Raw genomic sequence first — 23,797 nt, forward strand, 5'->3', positions numbered from 1 at the left:
TATTCCTTTTGTAATGAAGGTCATAGAAAAAGTGGTATCTGCACAACTTAGCGATTTTGCAAAAAAAGTAAGTGCCCTCCATCTGAGGTAATCAGGGTTTCATAAACATTTTTGTGCAAAGATAGGTCTGTTGTTTTTGGTAAATGGGATAGGCTGAATGTTGTTATGCAGCTCAGCATTTGATACAGTAGATCATAGACTTGTTGCCATGCTTGCAGGGGATGGGAATAACAGAAACTGTTATGAAATGGTTCAGATCCTTCAACGGTAGTTGTTTTTTTGTAGCTTGAGGAAATGTGTGTCCACAAAAGGAAGTTACTTGCAGAGTTCCTTAAGGCTCTGTTTTATCATCTTTACTTTGTAATTTGTTTCATGCTCCTCTTTCTAAGATTGTACAGGAACAAGGTTTTAGTTGTTATATTTATGCTGATGATGTGCAAGTACTAGCAACATTTAATTCAGATTTGGTATTGGAAATGACTGTTTAATCTATGCTTAGATAAAATTGTAAACTGGGTACATGAACATAAGTTGCAGGCGAATCCACCAAAATCAGAAGCCATATGGTTAAATTAGTCCATGTATGAAACATTTGGATATACCTTTTGTTGGGGTGATACAAATTCTGAGAATGAATCTTGACAGCAGGTATTTTGTCTATCGAAATTGGTCTTTTTTTAGTTTATGGATGATTCGAAAGCTTAAACCTTATTTATGTATGTCAGATCTAACATTACTATCATGTGCCCTAGTCCAGTCACAAATTAACTATTGTAATTCTTTATACTTAGGCATAACTGAGACTAATTTAAAGCAAATGAAGTTATTACAAAATGCTGCTGCCAGTATGATTATGAGCACTTCAAAGTTTGATCATATTTCTCCATTGCTTAAGGATCTTCATTGGTTGCCTGAGTGTTGTAGGATTATTTTAAAGTTTCTGTTTGACGTTTAATGTTTTATCAAAAGGGAAATCTGACAAATTTACAGATTCCCATACAAACCTTAATGAACTTTAAAGTCATCACAGAAGATATTGTTGCAGCTACCTTCTCCGAAAGAAATAATAAGGGCAGCCAGGACTACTGGCCCCTCTCTCTCAGCGCCTGTCAATGACACATTCACCAAATAAAAACTCAGACAATGTAATTGGAAGTCAAAGAAGGCCGCAGCTTTATTAAACAAACACTAGAGCCAACAAATGAACATAAATACCCACCCCAAGGAATCAACCGCCTCGCCCCAGCAAGCTGATCCTTCACAGGCCACCAAACCTGTGCAATCCAGCGGCATCCCGCCGCTAACCGAGACCCCCACCACAGCCCAGCAAGGGGTCCCAACCATGTGCCTGAACCCAGCCGTATGCAACTCAAACAGCCAGAGTCGAACAAAGCCGAATTAGCAGCTGCCTGGAGGCACATCCTCCAGGCAGCTGCTAATTCGGATCCCTAAATATGTAATACTTTGAGTAGCCCATTTGAACGAAAACCTGGAAAGTTGGTCCTCAGTCATGGTAAGATTTAGCTATTCAGATTTCTCTATATTTAATTTGAAACCTGAGACCCTACTAAAATCATCTAAGGCTGTCATGGCCACCCCAAGGGGAAGGGATAGGGTCCATTAAAGTAAATTAAAATATCAGCAATATCATCGCCCACCTTAATATCAGCAATATCATCGCCCACCTTAACCCCCAGAGATCGCATCCTGTTTCTGGATTTGTAGTGCAGAAAGCTGTAAAAACAGAGCAAATAATAAGGCAGGATAAACGGCACCCGTGCTGCGTCCCACATTGGATATGGAAATTACTGGAATATGACCCATTAACTTTCACACAGGCTATAGGATTAGTATAGAACTACCTCAGCCAACTAAGAAATAAAGTACCAAAGTTCATCCCCTCCAAAACCAGAAACAAAAAAGGCCAGTGCACCAAATCGAAAGCCTTTTCGGCGTCCACCGCAAGGAGGAGTGCGAGATTCTTTAACCTACCAATTAAGTCCACAATTTTGCGCACGTTATCTGTTGCCATCCTCCCTGGGATGAACCCCACCTGATCTGGGTGCACCAACTTAGCCAAAACCCTATTCAATCTATTAGCTAAAACTTTAGCCATGATCTTAAGATCCACATTTTTCAAAGATATTGGCCTATACCAGCCGCAGAGAGCCGGGTCACGGCCGGGCTTTGCCAGGATGGTAATGCTGGCTACGTTGGCCCCTGCCGACAAAATATTTCCCACTCTTAACGAATAGTTCCAATTATGTTGAAATGGTACAAACGTAGAGGAGAATTATTTGTAGAATAAGACAGTAAAGCCATTTAAACCTGGAGATTTGTTTACCTTTAAATCTTTAATCACCTGTGAGACCTCAGCTGCTGTTATTTCAGCTTCAAAAACTTTTTTCCTCATCCCCAATGTTAGGAAGGACAAATGAATTCAGATAATCATCAATCTGACTGATGGTTATAGAGGTATCAGCTATATACAGCTCGCCATAGAATTGCATAACCTTTGCTTGATATCTCCCAGGAGAGATAGCAACTGTTCAGGCTCAGATTTAACTCTGGTGATCACATGTTGGGGAAAATGTGTTTTTGTTTTGTGTTTTAGTTTGCCTGCCAATAGCCTACTTGCCTTATTTCCCCACTCCAAAATAAGTCTGCTTAGTCTGGTTCATACGTTCTAAGGCCTGCAATTCTTCCCTTAAAGACTACGTTTGCTTATAAATACCGGGCAACAATGTATGCTTATGCTGCTGACCCAAGGACGATAATTCATTTATCAGCTTCTGCCTTTGTGCTAATTTAGCCTTTTGAATATATGCTGACATAGAAATTTAAATGTCCTCTGATAACAGCCTTTAAACCTTCCCAAAGGGGAGAGGGATTAATATCCCCCACATCATTCAAAGCTACATAGTCCCTGATAGTATGAGCCAATTGATTACAAAAATTCTCATCCCCTAAAAGGGTTTATTAAGTCTCCATTAGCACCCCCCCCCCCCCCAAACTCTTCCCTCCCACATTTTAATATCCGACCAAGTAGGAGCATGATCGGTCTAAGAAATTGGACAAATCTCAATTTTAGAGACCTTTTGGGCCACCATTTTATCTACTAGAAAGAATTTGACATGTGAATTAGAAAAAAGGAATCATTTCGAGCCTGAGGATATCGATGTTGCCATATATCTATTAAGTCCAGAGACCTCAACATTTTCCGAAGCTGGGCTCTATGTTTATGGGATCTCTGATTATCTTTCCCCGTACTATCTGGTTTTGGGATCCAGGTCATGTTAAAGGCCCCAGCCACTATCAAAAAAAACCCTCACTTTCAGATTCTAACCAAGATTCTGAGAGTGGAAAAAAATTCTCCCTGACCTGTATTTGGGGCAAAAACATTCAATAACGAGTACATTTTTCCCTTCAATTCATATTTAACCAAAAGATATCTACCTATTAGATCTGCATGACTAGCTTTAATAATCCCCCCTTAAAATCTTTGTGGAACCAAATCCCCACTCCCATATATTTACCTCCATTGGTAGCTGCAGCAAAAAACTGAAGGGGAAAAATAGACCATTTTACCAGGTACTCAGCTTTTTTTTTTGTTTTGTTTTTAATTTTTTCTTGTAAAAAAAAAACAAACCCAATAGTAGCCCTTGCATCCAATAATTCAGACTTAAAAAGTTGTCTCTTGCAAGGGATATTCAGTCCTTTAACATTTAAGGAAAAAATGCGCAAGTTAGCCATCATGGACTGACTGAGAAAATAGGCGGCAAGGAGTATAAGGAAAAGGGAAAATTCCCCCCCCCCTCCGAGCCCTTTATGCTTCCCCAGGCACCTTCAAAAGTATCCCAACATGTCACAGCCATCTCAGCATCACAATGAAAAAATCCATTCCCCAATCCTCACCCACTACCCCCAACCATCTGCTATTGCTCCATAGCAGAACTGCAGCTGCAGTAGGAGAGAACATCCTGACCTAAAGGTCCAATTCTCCCCGAGCTAAAAAAGGACTTCCCATACTTTAATGCGGTAATATTCAGAAATAAAATATATATGTTTAAGCACACATTCCACCGGTCAGCATATGTATTATATATACTAACCCAAATCCTTCACCAAAGTAGAAAATCAAGGGCTAAGAGTACAAAACCAAGCCCCACTTAAATAAAATAAGCAAATTAACCCTTTCTACTGTCCTTAGTTGAGTATGAGCCCCGGAGTATCTTCTTAGTCTCCGTCCACCTTTCCCCACATGCTGCTACTTTGGAAGATCTTTCTGGAGAACTGCCAGGTTGCCTGGAGAAGAAACTTTCACAGCCATGAAGCCTGCTTCTACCAAAATGGCCTCCACCTCCTCCATGTTGCTCACTCTAGAGGTTATGCCCCAGATAGTCATAGCTAGCCCAAATGGAAATATCCCCTCCTTCCAGAGAGCCGCAGTGACTTTCTTTCTTTAAAATCCGCTCTTTTCAATGGTGACTGGAGAAAGACCTGCAAAAAACAGATAGTATGGGATTCCCAGAGCCACAATGGCTGTTTTCTGGCCTCAGAAAGAACCTGTTCTTTAATTGGGAACCGATGAAAGCATGCCACTATGTCCCGGGGTTTATTCCCCACTTAGGGCCAACTGCTTGATGCACCCTTTCCAGTTCTATCTTGAGCAGCTTATCCAGCTGGTCAAATTTTTGGCCCTGGCTCAGAAGAAAGGCACACAAATTTTTCACTACAGCATGGCAATCCTTATAATCGTCGGTCTCCAGGACTCCCCAAAATTGGAGATTACGTCTACGATTGCTGTTTTCTAAATCTTCAGTTTTCACCCGCAGCTCTAGATTCTCCGAAGTTAGACCTCCACATAGAGATTGCAGCTTCTCCCATTTATCCGTTTGTGTATCTAGGCACTCATTTACACAGCGTCCTAGCTCTGACAAGACCTTTATCATTTCAGATATTTAAGGCTATCAGCTCTTATTTGTTTCCGCACATATCCCGATGTAAATTGCAGAACCATTGGTGAAATTCTGACTGAGTCGATAAGTCTGATGTCTGCCCTTCTGATACGCCGCTAGGCGCTGGCTCCTCAATAGCCATGTCGCTCATGTCCCCGGCCTCAGCCATTGATCCAGGCTCTGCATCCTCAGATGTCGATTTCACATATGAAAATTGCCTAAAATCCGTGCCTTTTTTTCTTCGTCGCAGTCAGCAAGCAATAGGCAGTCGCAGGAGGCACCCTGTTAGCGAACCACAAGTGGGAAGTGTGGCAGTTCTGCTAAAAAATAGCTTGGGGAGAGTTAGAGCTCAGGCGGCCATCTTTCCCGGAGGCCACACACCAACTACAGCAGTCTCGGAGGACAACTGTAGGGTGGCCACCCGGTCATCCCTGCCCCCATGGACCAAACATTACAGATTGGAAGTAAGGGCAAGGGGGGATGCAGCCTTTGGAACAAGCATCCCTAGAGCAGCGCCCTCTTCCTCCTGCCTGAGGGAGTAGCAGCTTTGGTTCGTTCCATATGTAATGACTGGTCTAGCAAGAAGATAAGGAAGGTGAAATGTAATCTTGCCTGGTAGCTTCCTTTCCTTGAATCCTGCTAGACCAGTTCAAAGCTGCCCAAGGATTCAGTGCTGTCATTTTTAGCGTGGCACAAAGCTACGTGCTTGCTTCTCTTTCAGTCTGTCCATTTTTTATATCCTCAAAGGGGATAGAAATCCTAAACTCTGTATATTCCTTTTATTTAAAAAAAAAAAAAAAAAAAAAGGCCTTTTTGTTGTACATATATTGAGCACAGATATATTGATTATCTATAGAGCAAGAACGAATCATCGGGGGATATTTCTCGCCTGCTCTCCAGGGCATTCTTGATTTCTGGTTTGCACCTTAAAACTGTAGAAGATAGTTGTCTATTTTCTGCTATGACAGATGTGTGGCAACTGTCTTAGGCCACACATCCCTTTATAACAGGATGTAATATCACAAAGAAGAAAAATTTATATCCTTTGTCTACAGTAACTATGGAGGGGAAAATTCCCATATGTAATTACTGGACTGACAGAACTCAAGAAAAGAAAATGATCAGGTAAGATTAAAATTCACCTTGGTGGTTGGAGGCTGTACATGCGTATCCCTGCACTGCCAGTAGACAGAGACAATGCTGAGCGTATTTATATATATAATGATGATGATGGAAAAAGTGCTGCTTAATCAGCAGCAGTGCGCATCAGGGAGAAGAAATGGATATCAAATGTCTTGATTTTTACATCTCTGAAACTTGAGCCTGCACCTCTCCTAGAACAGGATTATTTGGCAGCACAGAATTGATTATATCCATCCACCTAGCACACAAAGGGATAGCAGGATGGGGGAAAAAAGATGTTCATCAGCCTCACATAACAGTTCTTGCTGGTCTTCATGGGTGAGGCAAGAAATACAGAAAACATCTTCTGGGAGGTGATGAAGGTAATTTTAATACATCGAAATATGTCTGCTGCAGGCTTTACTGCTTTAAAAAGGAGAGCCCATGGTCACCCAGGCACTTAAAATCTGACACCTGGGGGACGGCGGCCCTAAGTAGGCAAGGAGCTGCTGTTACCATCAGCTGGTGGGTGAGGAACCGAGCTGGGACTGGGCAGGCCAGAGAGGAGCCAGGATCATGCAGATGGGAGGGCAGCTGCTGTGGGCTGGCCACGGAAAATGAGAGGCTAGAGGGGACAGGAGAAAGTGAAAAAAGAAAAAAATGAGGACTTATAAAAGAGACATTTAAACAAACTATAAAGTCTTTACTCCTAAAGCAGTTGGACTTGCTACCCAAGTTTTCCAAAAATGTTTCCACCTCTCCTGAGTTCCCTTTAATTCCCAGTTTCTGTTGGGGTTTTGGTGTTTGTTATTTGGGGTTCAAGGCACATATTGCCAGGTACACAGCATGAAGACTGGGTGTGGTAATAACGCTTAATTACCTAAGAACATAAGAATTGCCATGCTGGGTCACACTGAGGTCCATGAGCCTCTGACAGTGGCCAGTCCAGATCGCAAGATTGGATCCCAGATCCCATAAAGTAGATCTAATTTCTGTTACTCCCTCCCAAGGATAGCAATGGCTTTCTTTATCTGCTAGTAATGTGTTATGGACTTTTCCTCCAGGAACTTGTCCAAACCTCTCTTAAATCTCACTAAGCTAGTCCTCTTACTCCCGACCTCTGGCAAGAGCTTGTACAGTTTCCTTTTTCACCCAGTGCACAAGCACTTTCTATGATTTTTTCGTTTTGAATCTGCTGGTTGTTAGTTTCATGGCATGAAAGGGTAAATAACCATCTCTTACCCATTCCACCCTAATCTGATTTTATAAACTTCTATCGTGTTCACTCTTAGCTGTGTCTCTCTTCCTGACTTGCGTAGCCTCTCATCATAAAAGAGATATTCCATCCCCTTTATCATTTTGTCTCCCTCTTCTGCACCTTTTTCTATTTCGTTATGTCTTTCTTGAGATGGGGGGGACCAGAACTGCACATAGCACTCAAGGTGTGACTTGAAACAGAGGCAATATGAAATTTTTCCATTTTATTCTCAATTCCTTTTTGGATCATTCCTAACATACTATGTGCTTTTCTTTTGACTGCCGCTACGCACTGAGCCGAGGATGTCAACATATTGTCCACAAGGAATCAAAGATCTTTTTCCTGGTAATGACTCTCAACACAGAATCCAGCATCGTGTACCTGTAGTTGGGATTATTTTTCCCTATTTGCATCACTTTGCACTTTACTACATTAAATTTCATCTTCCTTTCAGTTGCCCAATCTCACAAGGTCTTTCTGCAGTTCCTCACAGTCAACTGCCATTTTAACAAATTTGAATAATTTTGTGCCATCTGCAAATTTGATCACCTCACACGTTGTTCCCTTTCCCTAATCATTTATGAATATATGATAAACAGCACAGGTCCCAGTACCATCCCTATGGTACTCCACTAATGACTTTTCTCCATTTGGAAAACTGACCATTTAGTCCTACCCTCTGTTTCCACCCTTTTAACCAATCACCATCCTCAATAGTACCCTTCCTCCTAGCCCATGATTTTCTAGTGTCCTGAGGTGTCTCTCAAGGAGGACTAATGTCAAATGCCTTCTAAAAGTCCAAATATACTATATCCACCAGCTCACCTTTTTATCTCCATGTTTATTTAACCATCAAAAAATTGTAAAAGTTTGGTAAGACAAGACTTTTCCTTGCTAAAACCGTGGTTGACACTTCCCTGTTAAGCTTTTTGTTTTGTAAGAATGGCTTCTACCATTTTGCCTGGCTCCGATTTATGGTTCACCGGATCATCCCTGAAGCCCTTTTAAAAAAAAAAAAAAAAAATCAGCATCACATTGGCCACCTTCCAGTCTTCAGGAATTGTGGCTGTTTTTTAAAATGAAAGGTTACAGATTATTAGTAACAGGTTAGCAATTTCATGTTTTAGGGTTTGTTTGTTTGTTTTTCAGAGCTCCTGGGGTGGATAGGGAAGTCTGGTTAGACAAATGCCTGGGTTCCACAAGCACAGAGAGAGAAAGTAACTTGTCTAAGTTTTTGTAGAGTAGGTGGCACGTGAGCTTGCCTACTGGAACATTCCCTGAAATGGAATCCAGTGTGCTACTCACTAGGGCCAGCACTTCTGACCCAGATGCAATGTGCTGTGGCAAAGTCCTTGATGGGCTTCAGTACTAGCAGCCCCAGCTCAATCATTTTTGCCTTTCCTCCTGTCTACCTCCCACTAGCTCCAATCTCAAATTTAAAAGTACAGGGTCTTGCACAACCCACCCACACCGCACATTCAAACGTCAGAATAAAGCTGGCAGATCAGGTAAGAAATGCTGCCCCCTTCTGGCTGGAGGGAGTAAAGAGGGAATCTTGTGAGCTGTGGAGAGTTGAAAGAGGCTTGCAGGAAATGGGGGGAGACAGTAACAGAAAAGGATTGTGCAAAATTTTGTTTGGGGTGCCATGAAGATAAGCAAACTGGAGAGTATGCCATGACATAAAACGGGTTTAGAAGCACTACACTAGGCCACGTATATTCCTAATGTTTTAGAGCAGTAGGGAGAAGAGAGGAAAACATAAGGCTATTCAGGATGAAGACTGGTGAGGTAAGTGTTACAACATGGAATATTAGTGCTGGTTAATTACAGTGCCTTGTAAAAGTCTTCACACCCTTATACATTTTTCACATTCTGCTGTCTAAAAAATCCAAAATATATTAAAGTAGGAGTTTGCTTCACGGATCTCTTCATCGTGAAAGAACAATGATAGAAATATTCCAAAAGTGATTAAGAATAAAAAAGCAAAAAGTTTTGATTACATTAAGTCTTGACACCCCTTGACTCAGTACTTGGTGGAAGCCTCTTCTGCAGCAGTAACAGCCTTGAGTAATTCAGAATAAGTGTCTAACAACTTCATACAGTGCAATGCTACAATTTTTGCCTATTCTTTACAGAAGAGCTTAGGCCCTTTCAAGTGGGCTGTGGATCATCCTGAGTAGAAAAAAGTGTCTGTTCTAGCACTAGGAGTCTTGACCATACTGTGAGTCAGCTGAGCTGATACTGTACTCCCAGCTGTGTAAAATCTCCCAATTGTTACGTTAGGAGTTGAACCTTTTTAATTTTATTACTTTTTAATGTTTCCCTTTACATCCTATCTCCAGGCATTGATTCCCCTATTTTACTGATTTATGATCGTGAATCTTAAAGATGTATTTCCTTGATGATTGCAGTATGATTGATTTACATATATTTATTCCATTTCTGTATCAAGATCTTTTGAAATATTTTGTTTCTTCAGCATCCAGTCAGATGAATCCAGAACAAGTGGATTATGCATTCCTACCAGCAGATGGAGATGGAGTAAATTGATGTCACAGTATATACACCCCTGCAGTGAGATCAGCCTGCCTGTATTCTCCGTCTCTAGCAGATGGTGGACAAGCATCTCCCCACTGGGGATTTCTTCATTTTAAAATACAGGAGAATTAAGGATAAAATTTGCCCCGCTCTCCTGCAGTGATACCAAATGGTCCCTCCTCCAGTTGAGAATTCCTGAGGTGATTTTCGTGGTCCCTCAGATGTGTACCTTGGTCCAGTAGCTGGTTTTGCCAGCGTGTACTTAGCTGCTTGAGCAGCTGAAAGCCAGCGGTCGCAGAAAGCCAAGCGTGGCGGTGATGGCTCATGCCCTCTCCCCCCACAGCCGGAGACAGTCTCTGTGCTCAGCCAGGTACAGATGAGCTGTGATAAGTTTAAAAAAAGAAAAGGATAGATACAGAGACTTAGCAGGAGGTTTTATGTTGTACAGGGTTTCCTTCTCCCCTGGTCTCTGTGCTCTGTACGCAGGTCTGACTTTCGTTCCACTCCATGGGAGGTTGAGGGAGGTGGGCAGCCTGGCAGGTTGAGCAACCTCCTTAGGCTAGGTCCTGCTCCGAGGCTTTTCGCTGCGCACAGTGTGGTAGGCCGCAACAAATTTTCGCATGCTTTCTAAGGCTCCCCTCTACAGGATTGTCAGGCCGGCATGTGCGTCTTGCTGTGCATTCAGGTTGTGTGCCCAGTTTTTGGGTACATAGTGGGGCCTTGTAGTCTGTGCGCCCACATTAAGTGACATATTGTGGCCGTGCGCTTACCTATGCACACAAATGGTACTGTACACTTAAGTTTTTTTGTGCACTTAATTTTTGGCCGCCTAAGTGTTGGACGCATAGGGGTAGATTTTCAAAGGGGTACGTGTGTACCCCCCCCCCGAAAACCTACCCCAAACCCCCCCCCCCGCGTGCGCCGAGCCTATTTTGCATAGGCTCGGCGGCGCACGCAAGCCCCGGGACACGCGTAAGTCCCGGGGCTTGCATGGAGGGGCGTGTCGGGGGTGTTTCAGGGGCAGGCCGCGAGTGACGTGGCGTTTCGGTGGCGGGCCCGGGGGCATAGTCGAGGCCTCCGGACCAGCCCCCGGGTTGGGTGATGGCGCGCCAGCAGCCTGCTGGCGCGCGCAGATTTACTCCTGCTTTCCGCAGGCGTAAATCTGCCAACAAAGGTGGGGGGGGGGGGTTTTAGATAGGGCCGGGGGAGTGGGTTAGGTGGGGGAAGGGAAGGTGAGGGGAGGCGGAAGGAAAGTTCCCTCTGAGGCCGCTCCGATTTCGGAGGGAACAGGCAGCGCGCGCTGGGCTCGGCGACTGCAGGTTGCACAAATGTGCACCCCCTTGCGCATGCCGACCCCGGATTTTATAAGATACGTGCGTATCTTATAAAATCCAGCGTACTTTTGTTCGCGCCTGGTGCACGAAGAAAAGTACGCCTGTGTCTACATTTATAAAATCTACCCCATAATTTCTAGGCGCCTAGTTGAGTGCCTATCTCAAAAAAAAAACCAAAACCCAACTAGACACACACCTCCAGCCGCTGCTCGACTCATTGTCTGCCATCAATAGCGCCTGTGCCTAAGAAGCCTAAGCATCTTTCTCTTTGAGCATCTCAGCTAGGAGTGCCTGCTGATTTGTGCCAGCGCTGTTTGGAGGCTCAGGGTGAATTGTCTTCCTCTGATTTCACTAAGCTTGGATCTTCCCAGCCGGATGTGGGTCTGGGTAAAGACTTTTCACGTGGGGTGCCTGATTTTGGAACTCCCCTAACTGGTTTCTCAGCAGGGGAAGATAGCTCAGTGAGTACACCTCAGGTCCCTCCTGGTCTGGATGCTTCTATTTTTTCATGGGTAGAATTTTTCCAGGAGTTGCAGTCCTTTCTTCAGGATCAGTCCTCTGCCCTGTCCCATGCTCCTAGAGCAGAGGTGCAGGGTGAAAACCTTGCCTGGATTTTTTTTGTTGGGCCCGGAGTTCTCCTGAAGCAGCAGCGTGTCCTCTGGATGGAGATCCGGATAGCACAGATGATGACACCGATCCTGCATCTCTTGAGGATGGTGAACATATGGAACTATGTTGCAGTTTTTTCATAGGGATGAACTCCCAGCTCTGATTTCCCCAACCTTGAAAATTGCTTGGAGTTCCTGGGGCAGATTCAGTGTGTGAGCCAAAGAGAAATCCCATTTTGGTTTCCTTGCATAAAGCCTCTTGTATTTTCCCTGTGATGGAGGCCATTCAAGAATTAATTGATCTTGAGTGGGGCGCTCCAGAAGCTATTGTCAAATGGGGTTGGATTTTGGAAGGCCTGTACCCTCTGGATCCAATGGTAAGAGTGTGCTTATGTTTTTCCCAAGGTGGAAATGCACTTGTGTGCGCAGTCTCCAAGCGGATCACTATTCCCGTGGAAGGAGAAGCGGCCTTGAAGGATGCTCATGCTAAAAGGATTGAGACTGTCTTTAAGCGAGCGTTTGAAACAGTGGCAATTACCTTGCAGATCGCTTCTTGTTGTTCCTTGGTGTCTCGCTCTTGTTTGCTTCTCTCCCAGGAGGTTGTTGACTCTGGGGGTAAGCTCCAGTGTAGTTGTGGAACCAGCTGCTGCCTTCTTGAAGGAGATGGGCTGTGTTTTGGTCCACACTTCAGCTAGAGGGGTGGCTTCAATAGTAGCAGCCAGGCATCAGATATGGTTGAGAAATTAATTGGCTGATGTGATCTCCAAGGCCAACCCCACCAAATTGCCCCTTAATGGCTCGCTTTTGTTTGGTTGCGAGTTGGAGAAACTTTCCAGTAAGTGGGGCAAATCTCTGGTTCATCGTTTGCCAGAGAATAAGAAGCAGGCACAGCGCTATCTTCACATGAGAGGGCATGCTAGAGGATCCAAGTGTTTTCAACCCTGTAGAGGTGCGAGCTTCAGAGGACTCGATTCTTCGGTGGGTCTCAGTCTTTTCGTCCCTAACAACCCAGAAGAGTTGCAGGCTCGGGTAGTGGATCCTCCCAATGAAGGTTTGCCGACCCACCCCTGGGAACAGGAAATAGGCGGTGCTTCTTCTCTCTTATCAGAGGTGGGTCAAAATCACATTGGATGAATGGGTCCTGAGATGATACGAGAGGAATATGTGCTGAGGTTTCGCAGTGTTCCTCGGGACGTGTTCATGGTGTCTCCCTGCCACTTGCCACAAAAAAGAAAAAAAGGCAGTGGAAAATGCAATGGCAAGGCTCCTCAGTATGAGGGCTGTGGTCCCAGTGCCCACGTCACAAGAAAATATGGGGCGATTTTTCCATTATTTCGTTGTGCCAAGAAGGAAGGGCTCTTTTCGTCCCATCCTGGACTTCAAAGGCGTTAATCGCCATCTGCAAGTGAAGCATTTTCGCATGAAGACATTGCGCTCCATAATAGCCGTGCAGTCAGGGGAATTTCTTACTTCTCTGGATCTGTCAGAGGCGTATCTCCACATTTTCATCCTTCTAGAAAATCAATGCTTCCTGCGGTTCGCAGTTCTGGGACACCACTTTCAGTTTCGGGCACTGCCCTTGGTCTGGCCATCACTCCCCAAACCTGTTCCAAGGTAATGGTGGTAGTTGCAGTAGAGTTGATTTGGCTGATTCGTGCCAAGTCACTGGAAGAGAGCTGCCTGAAGATTCCAAGATGATTTCCCTGTTGCGGGAGCTCAGCCAGGTGGTGAACCTAGCCAAGAGCAATCTTCAGCCTACTCAGTTGCTGGAATGTCTGGGGATTCAGTTCGACACAAAGCAGGCCAAGGTGTTCCTGCTGGAAGCTCGAATCCAGAAGTTGCTAGCTTAACTCCATCTGTTGTTGAACATTCTATGCCCAACGTATGGTTTTACCTGCAGATCCTTGACTTAACGGCAACGACCCTGGAAGTGGTACCATGGGCGAGGGCGCATATGCATCCTCATCACTCCCTACTTTCTCTGTGGAATCCGCAGTTTTAGGACTATTTGATTTGAGTCCACCTGCGATGGAAGTCCTCTTCCAACTGCAGTGTTGGCTGTAGGCGGATCATCTATGGAAGGGAGTTTTGCTATCCCTTCCAGACAATGGATGCAAGTCTTCTTGGGTGGGGAGCTCACCTTTAGGAGCTGACAGTACAAGGGTGCTGGAGTGCAGAGAGTTTCTCCAGAACATCAATCGCCTGGAGGCCAGGGCGTCCGGTTGGCATGTTTACGGTTCAGCAACAGGCTGCAGGGTTGCTCGGTCTGCGTAATGTCAGACAATGCAACGACTGTGGCCTAAATCAATTGGCAGGGAGGTACCAAGAGCCAGCAAGTATTGCAGAAAATAGGTCATCTTATGGAATGGGAAGAGGTGCTTCTCCAGATGATCTCAGCCTTGCACATCACAGGCTAAGACAACATAAGAACAGGCTTTCTCAGCAGGGAGAGTCTGGACCCAGGAGAGTGGGCATTGTCAGATGAGTTTCAGCTAATTCGGGATCACTGGATTCTCCCCTGGATGTGTTGGCAACTTTGCGCACTGAGTAAGTTTTTTGCGATTCTTCAGCCGCAGAAGAGATCTGAGGTCATTGGGGATCAATGCCCTAGTGCAGGTATGGCCAGAAGACAAGTTGCTGTATGCCTTTCCTCCATGGCCCATGTTGGGCAGACTGATTCAAAAGATCGAACACCACGGAGGAATGGTGTTCTTGGTTGCTCCAGATTGACCCAGGAGACTGTGGCGTGCAGAACTGCGGAGGTTCCTGTTGGATTCGCCTCTTCGACTTCCGGCACACAGGAACCTGTTGCAGCAGAAGCCTGTCCATCATGAAGATCCAACTTGATTTTGTCTTACGGTATAGTCCTTGACAGGGCTCGCTTGCTGAAACGTGATTACTCTGCAACAATGATTTCCACCTTGATAAGAGCTAGAAAGGTCTTCATTTCCTTGGCCTATGTGCAGATTTGGAAAGTGTTTGAGGGCCTGGTGTGAGGATTGCGGTACTCTCCTTGTTCGGTCAAGATACCATTCATTTTGGAATTTTTGCAGAATGGCTTGAATAAAGGCTTGGCCCTTTATTCCTTAGGGGTACAAGTAACTGCTCTCGCCTGTTCCGGTCAATGTGGATCCTTGTCAGCTCATTCTGATGTGGTTCGTTTTCTGAAAGTAGTGGAACATCTTCGTCCTCCTTTTGTGTTTCCAGTGCCCCTATGGAGTCTCAGTTTGGTTTTGGATTTTTTGGTAGGCTCTATGTTTCGACCGCTATATACCCTGGCCTTGCGGTTTTTGACCTTGACAACCGTATTCCTTGTGGCAAATTGTTATGCGCGTAGGGTTTCCAAGCTGCAGGCCTTGTCTTGCCAGGAGCCTTTTCTCTTTTTACCGAAAGTGGTCTCCTGAGTTTCATTTAAACCAGTCAGTCTCCCTGCCATCTCTGGTCAGAGAGAGAGATGTAGAAAAGTCTCATCTGTTGCGGCCCTTGGATGTCAAAAGGCATATTGTCAGGTGTCTGGAGGTCTCTAGGCCTTTGCATAGGTCGGATCACCTGTTTGTCCTCCATGGCGGTACTAAACAGGGAGAACCAGTCTCGCGGGCTACAATAGATCGCTGGATTTAGGAGGTAGCCATGACTGCATACGTGGATGCTGGGAGACAGTTACCTAGTAGGGTTCAAGCCCATTCCATTTGAGCTCAGGCAGTGTCATGGGCAGAAGTAGATTGTTGTCTCCAGTCGACATTAGCTGAGCTGCGACGTGGTCCTCATACACCTTTCCAGATGATATTGTCTGGATGTGCATGCCCGGGAGGATGCAGCCTTGGCACATGCAGTTTTCACTGGACCGCGGGCAACCCCCCGCCCTATTCAGGAGTAGCTTGGGTACATCCCACTTGTTCTGGATTCATCTGACTGGACACTAAGAAATGAGAAATTACTACTTACCTGATAATTTCCTTTTCTTTAGGACAGTCAGATGAATCCAGCTTCCCTCCTTGGGCTGCCTTATGATTGCATAATGATCTTCCTGTGTGCCTGTGTGTTACAGGACTTACTGGTAAGTGTTACTCCAGACCCTAGACTAGTGTTATTACATTCTTGTCTGAGCTCAATGTTGCCTGTTGGCTGAGTATTGCAATGGTTATCTGTTTTTCATCAAGTTTTTTGCTAGCCTGTCCGCAGCTGCTTTTGAGGAGAATACTGGCAGGCTGATGTAACTGCAGGGGTGTATATACTGTGACATCAGTTTACTCCATCTCCAGCTGCTGGTAGGAATACATACCCCACTTGTTCTGGATTCATCTGACTGTCTTAAAGAAAAAGAAATTATAAGGTGAGTAGTAATTTCTCATTTATGTGTAAATGAAAATTTTAAAAAAGAAAAAAGTTATGGGAAGTCCGTAGTTTGGATATACTGACCTATCAGATGGCTTTTCAGATAGGACTGAAAGCAAAGCAGGGACAGAAAAAAAAAGGCCGATGAAAAGTAACATGTCGGGATCAGAACAGAACTGTAATAATTAGAGATTAAACCTGTGATCCAGATAACCGATGCCAATCAGTAAAGATAAAAATAAGATGATCCATTAAATTCCACTATGATTCAAATATTTTATGTTGTCCATGGGTGGTTCTGCTTTATTCTGCTGTTTGTAGGTGCTTCATGGCTTCAGTCTGCTATAGTGCTGTTCAGTATAACAGCAGAGGAAATTCCGAGACTTGTACTTTCATTATGGAAGAAATCCAAGAAACAGGAGAAGGGGCTAAACAGAGGTGTAGACAATTCCACCTCTTGAGTGCTGCGAGCTGATGTCCACATTGCAAATGAACCTCCTGCACATTCAGGCAGTAGAGGCAGTGCCTACAAATGCACCTTTTGCATATTTAGTATGGATATCCTGAAAACCTTACTGGCTTATAGCACTCTAGGACCAGATCTGCCTCCCCTTAGGCTAACACATGGCTTGGCCCCTCTGATGATGGAAACGTCACTGTGATTGATGTGTTCTTAAGTCGTCCTTTAATGGTTCAGAGAATGTCCTTTACTTCTGCTTCTTTCTCTGTTACAGAGATGTGGTATGGTGTCTTCCTATGGGCACTGGTCTCCTCCCTCTCCTTCCATGTCCCTGCAGGACTTCTGGCACTTTTCACACTCAGGCATCATAAATATGGTAGGTTCATGTCTGTCGCCATCCTGTTGATGGGCATCGTGGGACCAATTTCTGCTGGAATCTTAACAAGTATGTTAGATCTTGAAATTTATTTTTGATTGCTTATGATGTGTTAAGTAGATTGAAAATGACTTTCCACCATCTAAGCCTTGATAGTTTAATCAAACTGGTGACAACAGACAAATGTTTCTTACAGCTAGCATTGAGTTTTAGTTAGTTGTACTATCCAGCCTTCCTCCAAACATGCAACCCAGTCAAACCCTTCTTCACCTCCACATGCCGTCATTGATTTGGGGGCAGGGGTGAACGGACAGCATTTTTTTCCAACCTGACTAACAATCTCTGTCTCCAGCGGATGGAAGGTGAGCATCCCATGCTGTCGACCAAGGTCTGATTAGGGTAGTGGAGGACTGAAAGTAGCGGACGGCTTCTGAAGTGAAAGACTAGTTCTCCCTCCCTCAGTGGAGCATAGTCTAGCCACCAGGTAAAATTTGTATTCTGGCAGCTCCTGAATTGAAAGATTGGTCTCTCTCTCCCTCAGTTGAACAGGCCTGGGCCAGGTGGCTATCAGACTAAATTTTTCCCTATGATTTCTCCCCCTCCCCTCCTGCACCTGTCTTAACAAAAGACAGAGGGCTTGCAAGGCTTCAGAGGGGATGACTGGTTCAGGAAGGCAGAGGTTGGAGGGGTAAATGTGGTAGGTATTTTTTTGTTGTTGTTTCTGTTCTCTTCCCTTGGAACATGTGGTGCTGTAGGGGCGTTTTAGAGGAGCATGCCAGCATCATAAGGGCATGAGGCGAAGGCCAGTCTGCAGCAGCTGTGGAGCCTGCAGATTTCAGGTGGGGGGAGTAGGTGAAACTGCCATGCCTGCTCTGGTGATGAGGGAAACTGATAAAATGGTACTTTTTAGTGCTGTGAGGGGGGCAGGGTGCCTCAGCGGGATCTTCTAGGTAGATGATACCCGTCAGGGACTCGAGCACCACACTAGAAACATGGGAAGGAATCGGGTAACCAGAGCTTCCTTTTCTCAGCCCTGTGGCGCAGGAATCTGGCCTAGCGGGGGTGCTCGGAGGGATGTGGTGCCTTTGCCCTCTCCCTTCAAGGCTGCTTCTTTGGCCAGGGCTGCTATATGAAAGGAATTTGTTAAAGGCATGCATGTTTGTTTGTTTTTTTTCCTATAGAGCAGAGTTTGGTCTTGTGCTCTGCTTCAATTTTTTCTGCCAAGGGAGTGTGTCTTCCAATGTATAAAGAGGATGTGGAGATAGTGATGAGGATTTAGAGGGAGGAGAATTCCCTTGAAATGTGAAAAATGGGTCTTTATGATCCAACTCTTCGTAGAAAGGAGCTCCCTTGTCTGATTTTGCAGGCCTTAAAGACTTTGAATATTTCAGAGGGAAGATAGGAAGAAAGTCTGATGCTGCGGAAGGCCCTATTATAATTAGTGTAAAGAAGTCTTTTAAATCTTTCCCTCTGCATAAAGTGAAGAAGATTTAATTGACCTGATAGGGCTCTCCTGAGACTCATTATCCAAGTTGTATACCTTGATGCTCTAAAGTGGATGCATTGGTTTGTTCTTTTTACTAAGAGGACAAACATTGCAGTGGAAAGCAGTACTGCCTTAAAGCAGAGATTCTCAATCTTTTTTCCGTCGTGATGGACACTGCTCACAACAATCCACAGCTGAACTAAAAAAAAAAAAAATCCTTAGTATTACTTTTATTGTTGAGAATGACACAACGGAAAGATAAGAGTACTCTCTCTGAACAGAAGTTACGTAAGTTTTGTTTTGGGGGTTTTTTTGTTTGTTTTTTTTTTTTTACAAGCTGTGTTTTCTGTTCCCTGTGGGGCCACCAGACTTTTTCTTCTGCTGTCACTTTTGGGCCCAGTAGGGAAAGATAATTGCCATTTCTCACTGGGCTCCAGCAGGAATGGAGGACAAGAGCTGTGTCCTACTTGTCCCAGTGGGTGACGAATTCTGCCTTGTGAACCATACAGCCTTGCACGCCCTCCCCTCCCCCCTAAACGTTTAATTAAAAATTATGCATTTAATAGATTTTATCTGAAAAATGATACTAAAAGTACAGTCTGATGTAAATAAATAAATCACATGAATATTATATTAACATTCACTTTTGAGGTACCAACCAGCAAACTCTACAAAAAGTAAAAAAGAAACATAAGAATCTTGACATCGATATGGTATTAGGCCTATCGTAATGTGTTCAGTGTGAGCTTAGCACTCAGAAAGCCATGAGTAAAAAGAATTATAACAACAATATAGTAAACCTCTGTACCAAAACACTAACTGCCAGCATGCAAATAGTAACAACCCTACCAATGAAAAGGTAATACTAATATTCCACCAAGCCCTAAAACACCAATATACCTCATTTATTAGGAAAATAGAACAAGCCAGGCTACTATAGATCCCTACACAGAAACTACAAACTGACATAATATCCTCACCTTGGTTATACAGGCAGACCCTCACCAAATACAGAATAAAAAAAGCATAAGTATAAATAGAAATGTGCAGACAAAAACTAAACTAGAAACCACAACAAGCGAGACTCTATATTCAGTACACAATGGAAAAACAATTCTTCAGAAAAAAAGCAAATAAAATCAAGAAATATAAAATCAATAGTAATAAAGTCATACTAATTAAAAGATTACATATTATATAACAAGTCAAGAATAGAATAATATCCAATAATTAAAAACTCATAAAAATGTTCCAAACATTAATTAAACATTTGAGAGTAGACACTAATATCCAATAATTAAAACTAATAAGGATAAAAAAAAAAGTTCCCTGCTCTCCATACCCACCCACCCCCTTCCTTCCTTCAGTATCTGCAGCTCCGTGCAGTTATCCCCAACCCTTCATAAAAAATTTACTGCTTGCAATATTTTTACTGGGTGAAGAGCCGCCTCGAAAATTCAGACAGTGCTGCTTGACGTGCTTTGCTTATGAACTTGGCTGTAGAAACAGTTTTTTTTTTGGGGGGGGGGGGTTTCCCTTATGTCTGCACATCAGTTTCCCAGACTGAAAAAGTCAAGGCTTATATTCATTGTCTCTGATTCCAATTCCTCTTTCCCCTTACCCCCCTGTCAAAGCAGAGAGCGATGTTGCAGTTGTGTCAAAAGCATCAAGGCTTATTGCTTAAGGGTAGTAATTCATGTCTTGTGTTAAGGGTAATAACTGCTGCTCTGTTCAGGTTACACCCATGACAGAGATAAATTGGAATCTTTTAGCTCAGGTGAGTTTTTAATTATAAGTACTTGGACTACTTTTCTTATTGGAACCTCTCTGTTGGGATGCCCTAACTCTAATGCTTCATTAGTGTCCATTGAAGATAGTTTTTTTTTCTCCAAACTATGCACTGTTGAGCAACTGTCTGCTTTCCCCTTTGTTCTAGTTTAAAAGCTGCTATAATCGGAGCAATTTTAGATCTAATTCTCAGCGGAGTGCAGGATTTGGTGAGAGAGGTAATAGTGATCATAATATGATCAAATTTGAATTAATGACTGGAAGGGGGACAGTAAGTAAATTCAAGGCTCTAGCGCTAAAAGGGAAACTGATAAAATGAGAAAAATAGGTAGAAAAAAACCTGAAAGGTGCAGCTACAAAGGTAAAAAGTTTGCAACAGGTGTGGACATTGTTAACAAAAAAAATTACCATCCTAGAAGCACAGTCCAGATGTATTCCACACATTAAGAAAGATGGAAGGAAGGCAAAACGATTGCCAGCATGGTTAAAAGGGGAGGTGAAAGAGGCTATTCTAGCCAAAGGTTCTTCATTTAAAAATTGGAAGATGGATCCATTGAAAGAAAATAGGATAAAGCATAAGTATTGGCAAGTTAAATGTAAGACACAAGACATGCTAAGAGAGAATTTGAAAAGAAGCTGGCCATAGAGGCAAAAACTCACAATAAAAACTTTTTAAAATATATGTGAAGCAAAAAGCCTGCGTTGGTGTCTGTTGGACCATTGGATGATCAAGGAGTTAAAGGGGCACTTAGAGAAGATAATGCCATCATGGAAAGATTAAATTATTTCTTTGCTTTGATGTTTACTGAAGAGGATGTTGGAGAGATACCAGTTTTTGAAAAGGTTTTAATGGGTGATGATTCAGATCAACTGAACCAAATCTGGAAGATGTGGTAGCCTGATTGACAAACTGAAGAGTAGTAAATCACCTGGACCGGATGGTATATACCCCAGGGTTCTGAAATAACTAAAAAATGAAATTTTAGACCTATTTCAATTTGTAACCTATCATTAAAAGCATCCGATGTACCTGAAGATTGGAAGATGGCCAATATAACCTCTATATTTAAAAAGGGACCCAGTGGTTAACCAGGAAACTATAGACCGCTGAGCCTGACTTCAGTGCCGGGAAAAATAGTGGAAACTATTCTAAAGATCAAAATGACAGAGCATTTAGAAAGACTTGGTTTAATGGAAAACAATCAGCATGGATTTACCCATGTGAACCGTGCCTAACAAATCTGCTTCATTTTTTTTAAGGGGTTAATAAACTTGTGGATACAGGTAAAGTGGTAGATGTAGTGTATTTGGATTTTCAGAAGGCATTCGACAAAGTCCCTCATGAGAGGTTTCTAAGAAAACTAAAAAGTCATGGGATAGAAGGCGATGTCCTTTTGTGGATTACAAACTGGTTAAAAGACAGGAAAGAGTAGGATTAAATGGTCAATTTTCTCAGTGGAAAAGGGTAAACAGTGGAGTGCCTCAGGGATCTGTACTTGGACCGGTGCTTTTCATTATATTTATAAATGATGTGGAAAGGAAGACGATAAGTGAGGCAATCAAAGTTGCAGATGATACAAAATTATTCAGAGTAGTTAAATTACAAGTGGATTGTGATAAATTGCGGGAGGACCTTGCGAGAATGGAAAATTGGGCATCCAAATGGCAGAAGAAATTTAATGTGGACAAGTGCAGGGTGTTGCATATAGGGAAAAATAACCCGTGCTTTAGCTACACAATGTTATTTTCCTGGCTGGTAACTCCTAATATGGAACCTATCTAAGCATCATAATGGATAATACATTGAAATCGTCGGCTTAGTGTGCTGCGGCAGTCAAAAAAGCAAACAGAATGTTAGGAATTATTAGACTCACCATGGAGCGATACAAAGGCATTATGACATTTTCCGTTTTATTAACCATTCCCTTCCTAATAATTCTAAGCATTGTTTGCTTTTTTGACTGCTGCAGCACACTGAGCTGACGATTTCAAAGTATTATCCATTTTGATGCTTACATCTTTTTCCTGGGTGGTAGCTCCTAACGTTATTTATTTATTTATTTATTTATCAAAGATCAATAATCAAAGAACAGAAACAAGGTTAATACTAAATAGGCAGTAGTTAAATAGTATAATGAGGTGTAATGCCAGACACAGATTTACTGGCATTGAGTTCCATAGGGCTGGGCCGGCAATGGATAGGGCACGTGCTCTAGTTGTTACAAGATTGGTGAGTTTGGGGGAACCTAACATCGTGTAACTACAGCAAGGATTATTTTTCCCTATACGCAACACTTTGCACTTGTCCACATTAAATTTCATCTGCCATTTGGATGCCCAGTCTTCCATTCTCGCAAGGTCATCCCGCAATATATCACAATCCACTTGTGAATTTAACTACTCTGAATAATTTTGTATCATTTGCAACTTTGATTGCCTCACTTATCGTCTTCCTTTCCACATCATTTATAAATATAATGAAAAGCACCGGTCCATGTACAGATCCCTGAGGCACTCCACTGTTTACCCTTTCCACTGAAAAAAATGACCATTTAATCCTACTCTCTGTTTCCTGTCTTTTAACCAGATTGTAATCCACGAAAGGATATCATCTCCTATCCCATGACTCTTTATGTCCTTGACCTCTACCATAGCTTCTCCCCATCCTATGCCTGGGACTCGTACCCCACTTAGGAGTCTTGTATTTAAATGTAACAAAATTCTAATCTGCTTTGACCTCTTTGGGTGTAAAAGCATGTCATCAGTAAATAATGGTGATGTTGATGTGCCTTTGTTATCCATAGTGCAAGGCAGGGTCAGTTTTAGACAGACATACTGATACCCAGGACAGAAATTTTGGGAGGAAGTCCACAATCACAAGTCCCATTCCCACATGGCCCCTTCTTGATTCCTCACCTTCCTACCCTCTCCCTTCTTGTCTCCTTTCGTGCTCCTCTGCCTGCTACCCCCACCCCATGGACCCTTCAGCTCCTTTTCCTCCTCCCCCTCCCCCTCCCATGGCCTCTTTTGCCTTCTCTCCCTTCTGACACTTGCTCCTTTCCCTCTGACCTACCACCTTTTCCTCCATCTTATCTTCCTCCTCTTCCTTCCCTTTCCATTGGTCCTGTCCCAGTACTTCTCCCTCCCGCTTCTCCCCATGCCTCCTTCCGGAGTCCTCTGCTTCCTACTTCCCTCCTCTCTCCATGACTCCTTCCTGGGTCCTCTCCAGCTCTCCCCCTCACTTCACCTTGTTTGGCAAATATCCTCAAGTGTCACCACACACTGTGGCAATAGCAGTGTAAATCATCACAGGGCCTGGAAGCCAACCCATGCACCCAGGCCCTTCAGTGGCCCTGCTGCTTGCATGAGTTTCCTTAATAACAGGAAGCCCATGTGGGAGGAAGGGTTGGGCCACCATAAAGCCTGTGAGCATAGGTTGGCTCATAGACCCCATGCTTTCATGACTATGGGCGGCTCTCTGGTGGCAAGCCAGCTCAAGTCTGAGCTGTATTTTAACCTGTGCTGTGGGGGCCC

At 43.6% G+C, this 23,797-nt stretch overlaps 1 protein-coding gene across 5 annotated transcripts in view; it reads left to right on the plus strand.

Annotated features, from left to right (window-relative positions):
- Positions 1 to 23,797, plus strand: part of LOC115095308 (transmembrane protein 170A) — an 87,818-nt gene that overhangs the window by 1,435 nt on the left and 62,586 nt on the right. For 4 of the 5 annotated variants that reach the window (XM_029608812.1, XM_029608806.1, XM_029608808.1 and 1 more), the window contains exon 2: positions 16,888 to 16,989. In XM_029608812.1, coding sequence (XP_029464672.1) covers positions 16,888 to 16,989 — 102 coding nt within the window. Of the gene's footprint in view, positions 1 to 16,887; positions 17,059 to 23,797 lie in introns of all 5 variants that reach the window. The other variant, XM_029608811.1, reaches the window with a different exon arrangement.

Source organism: Rhinatrema bivittatum, chromosome 7, assembly GCF_901001135.1.
Source record: "Rhinatrema bivittatum chromosome 7, aRhiBiv1.1, whole genome shotgun sequence".
Classification (NCBI taxonomy): domain Eukaryota; kingdom Metazoa; phylum Chordata; class Amphibia; order Gymnophiona; family Rhinatrematidae; genus Rhinatrema; species Rhinatrema bivittatum.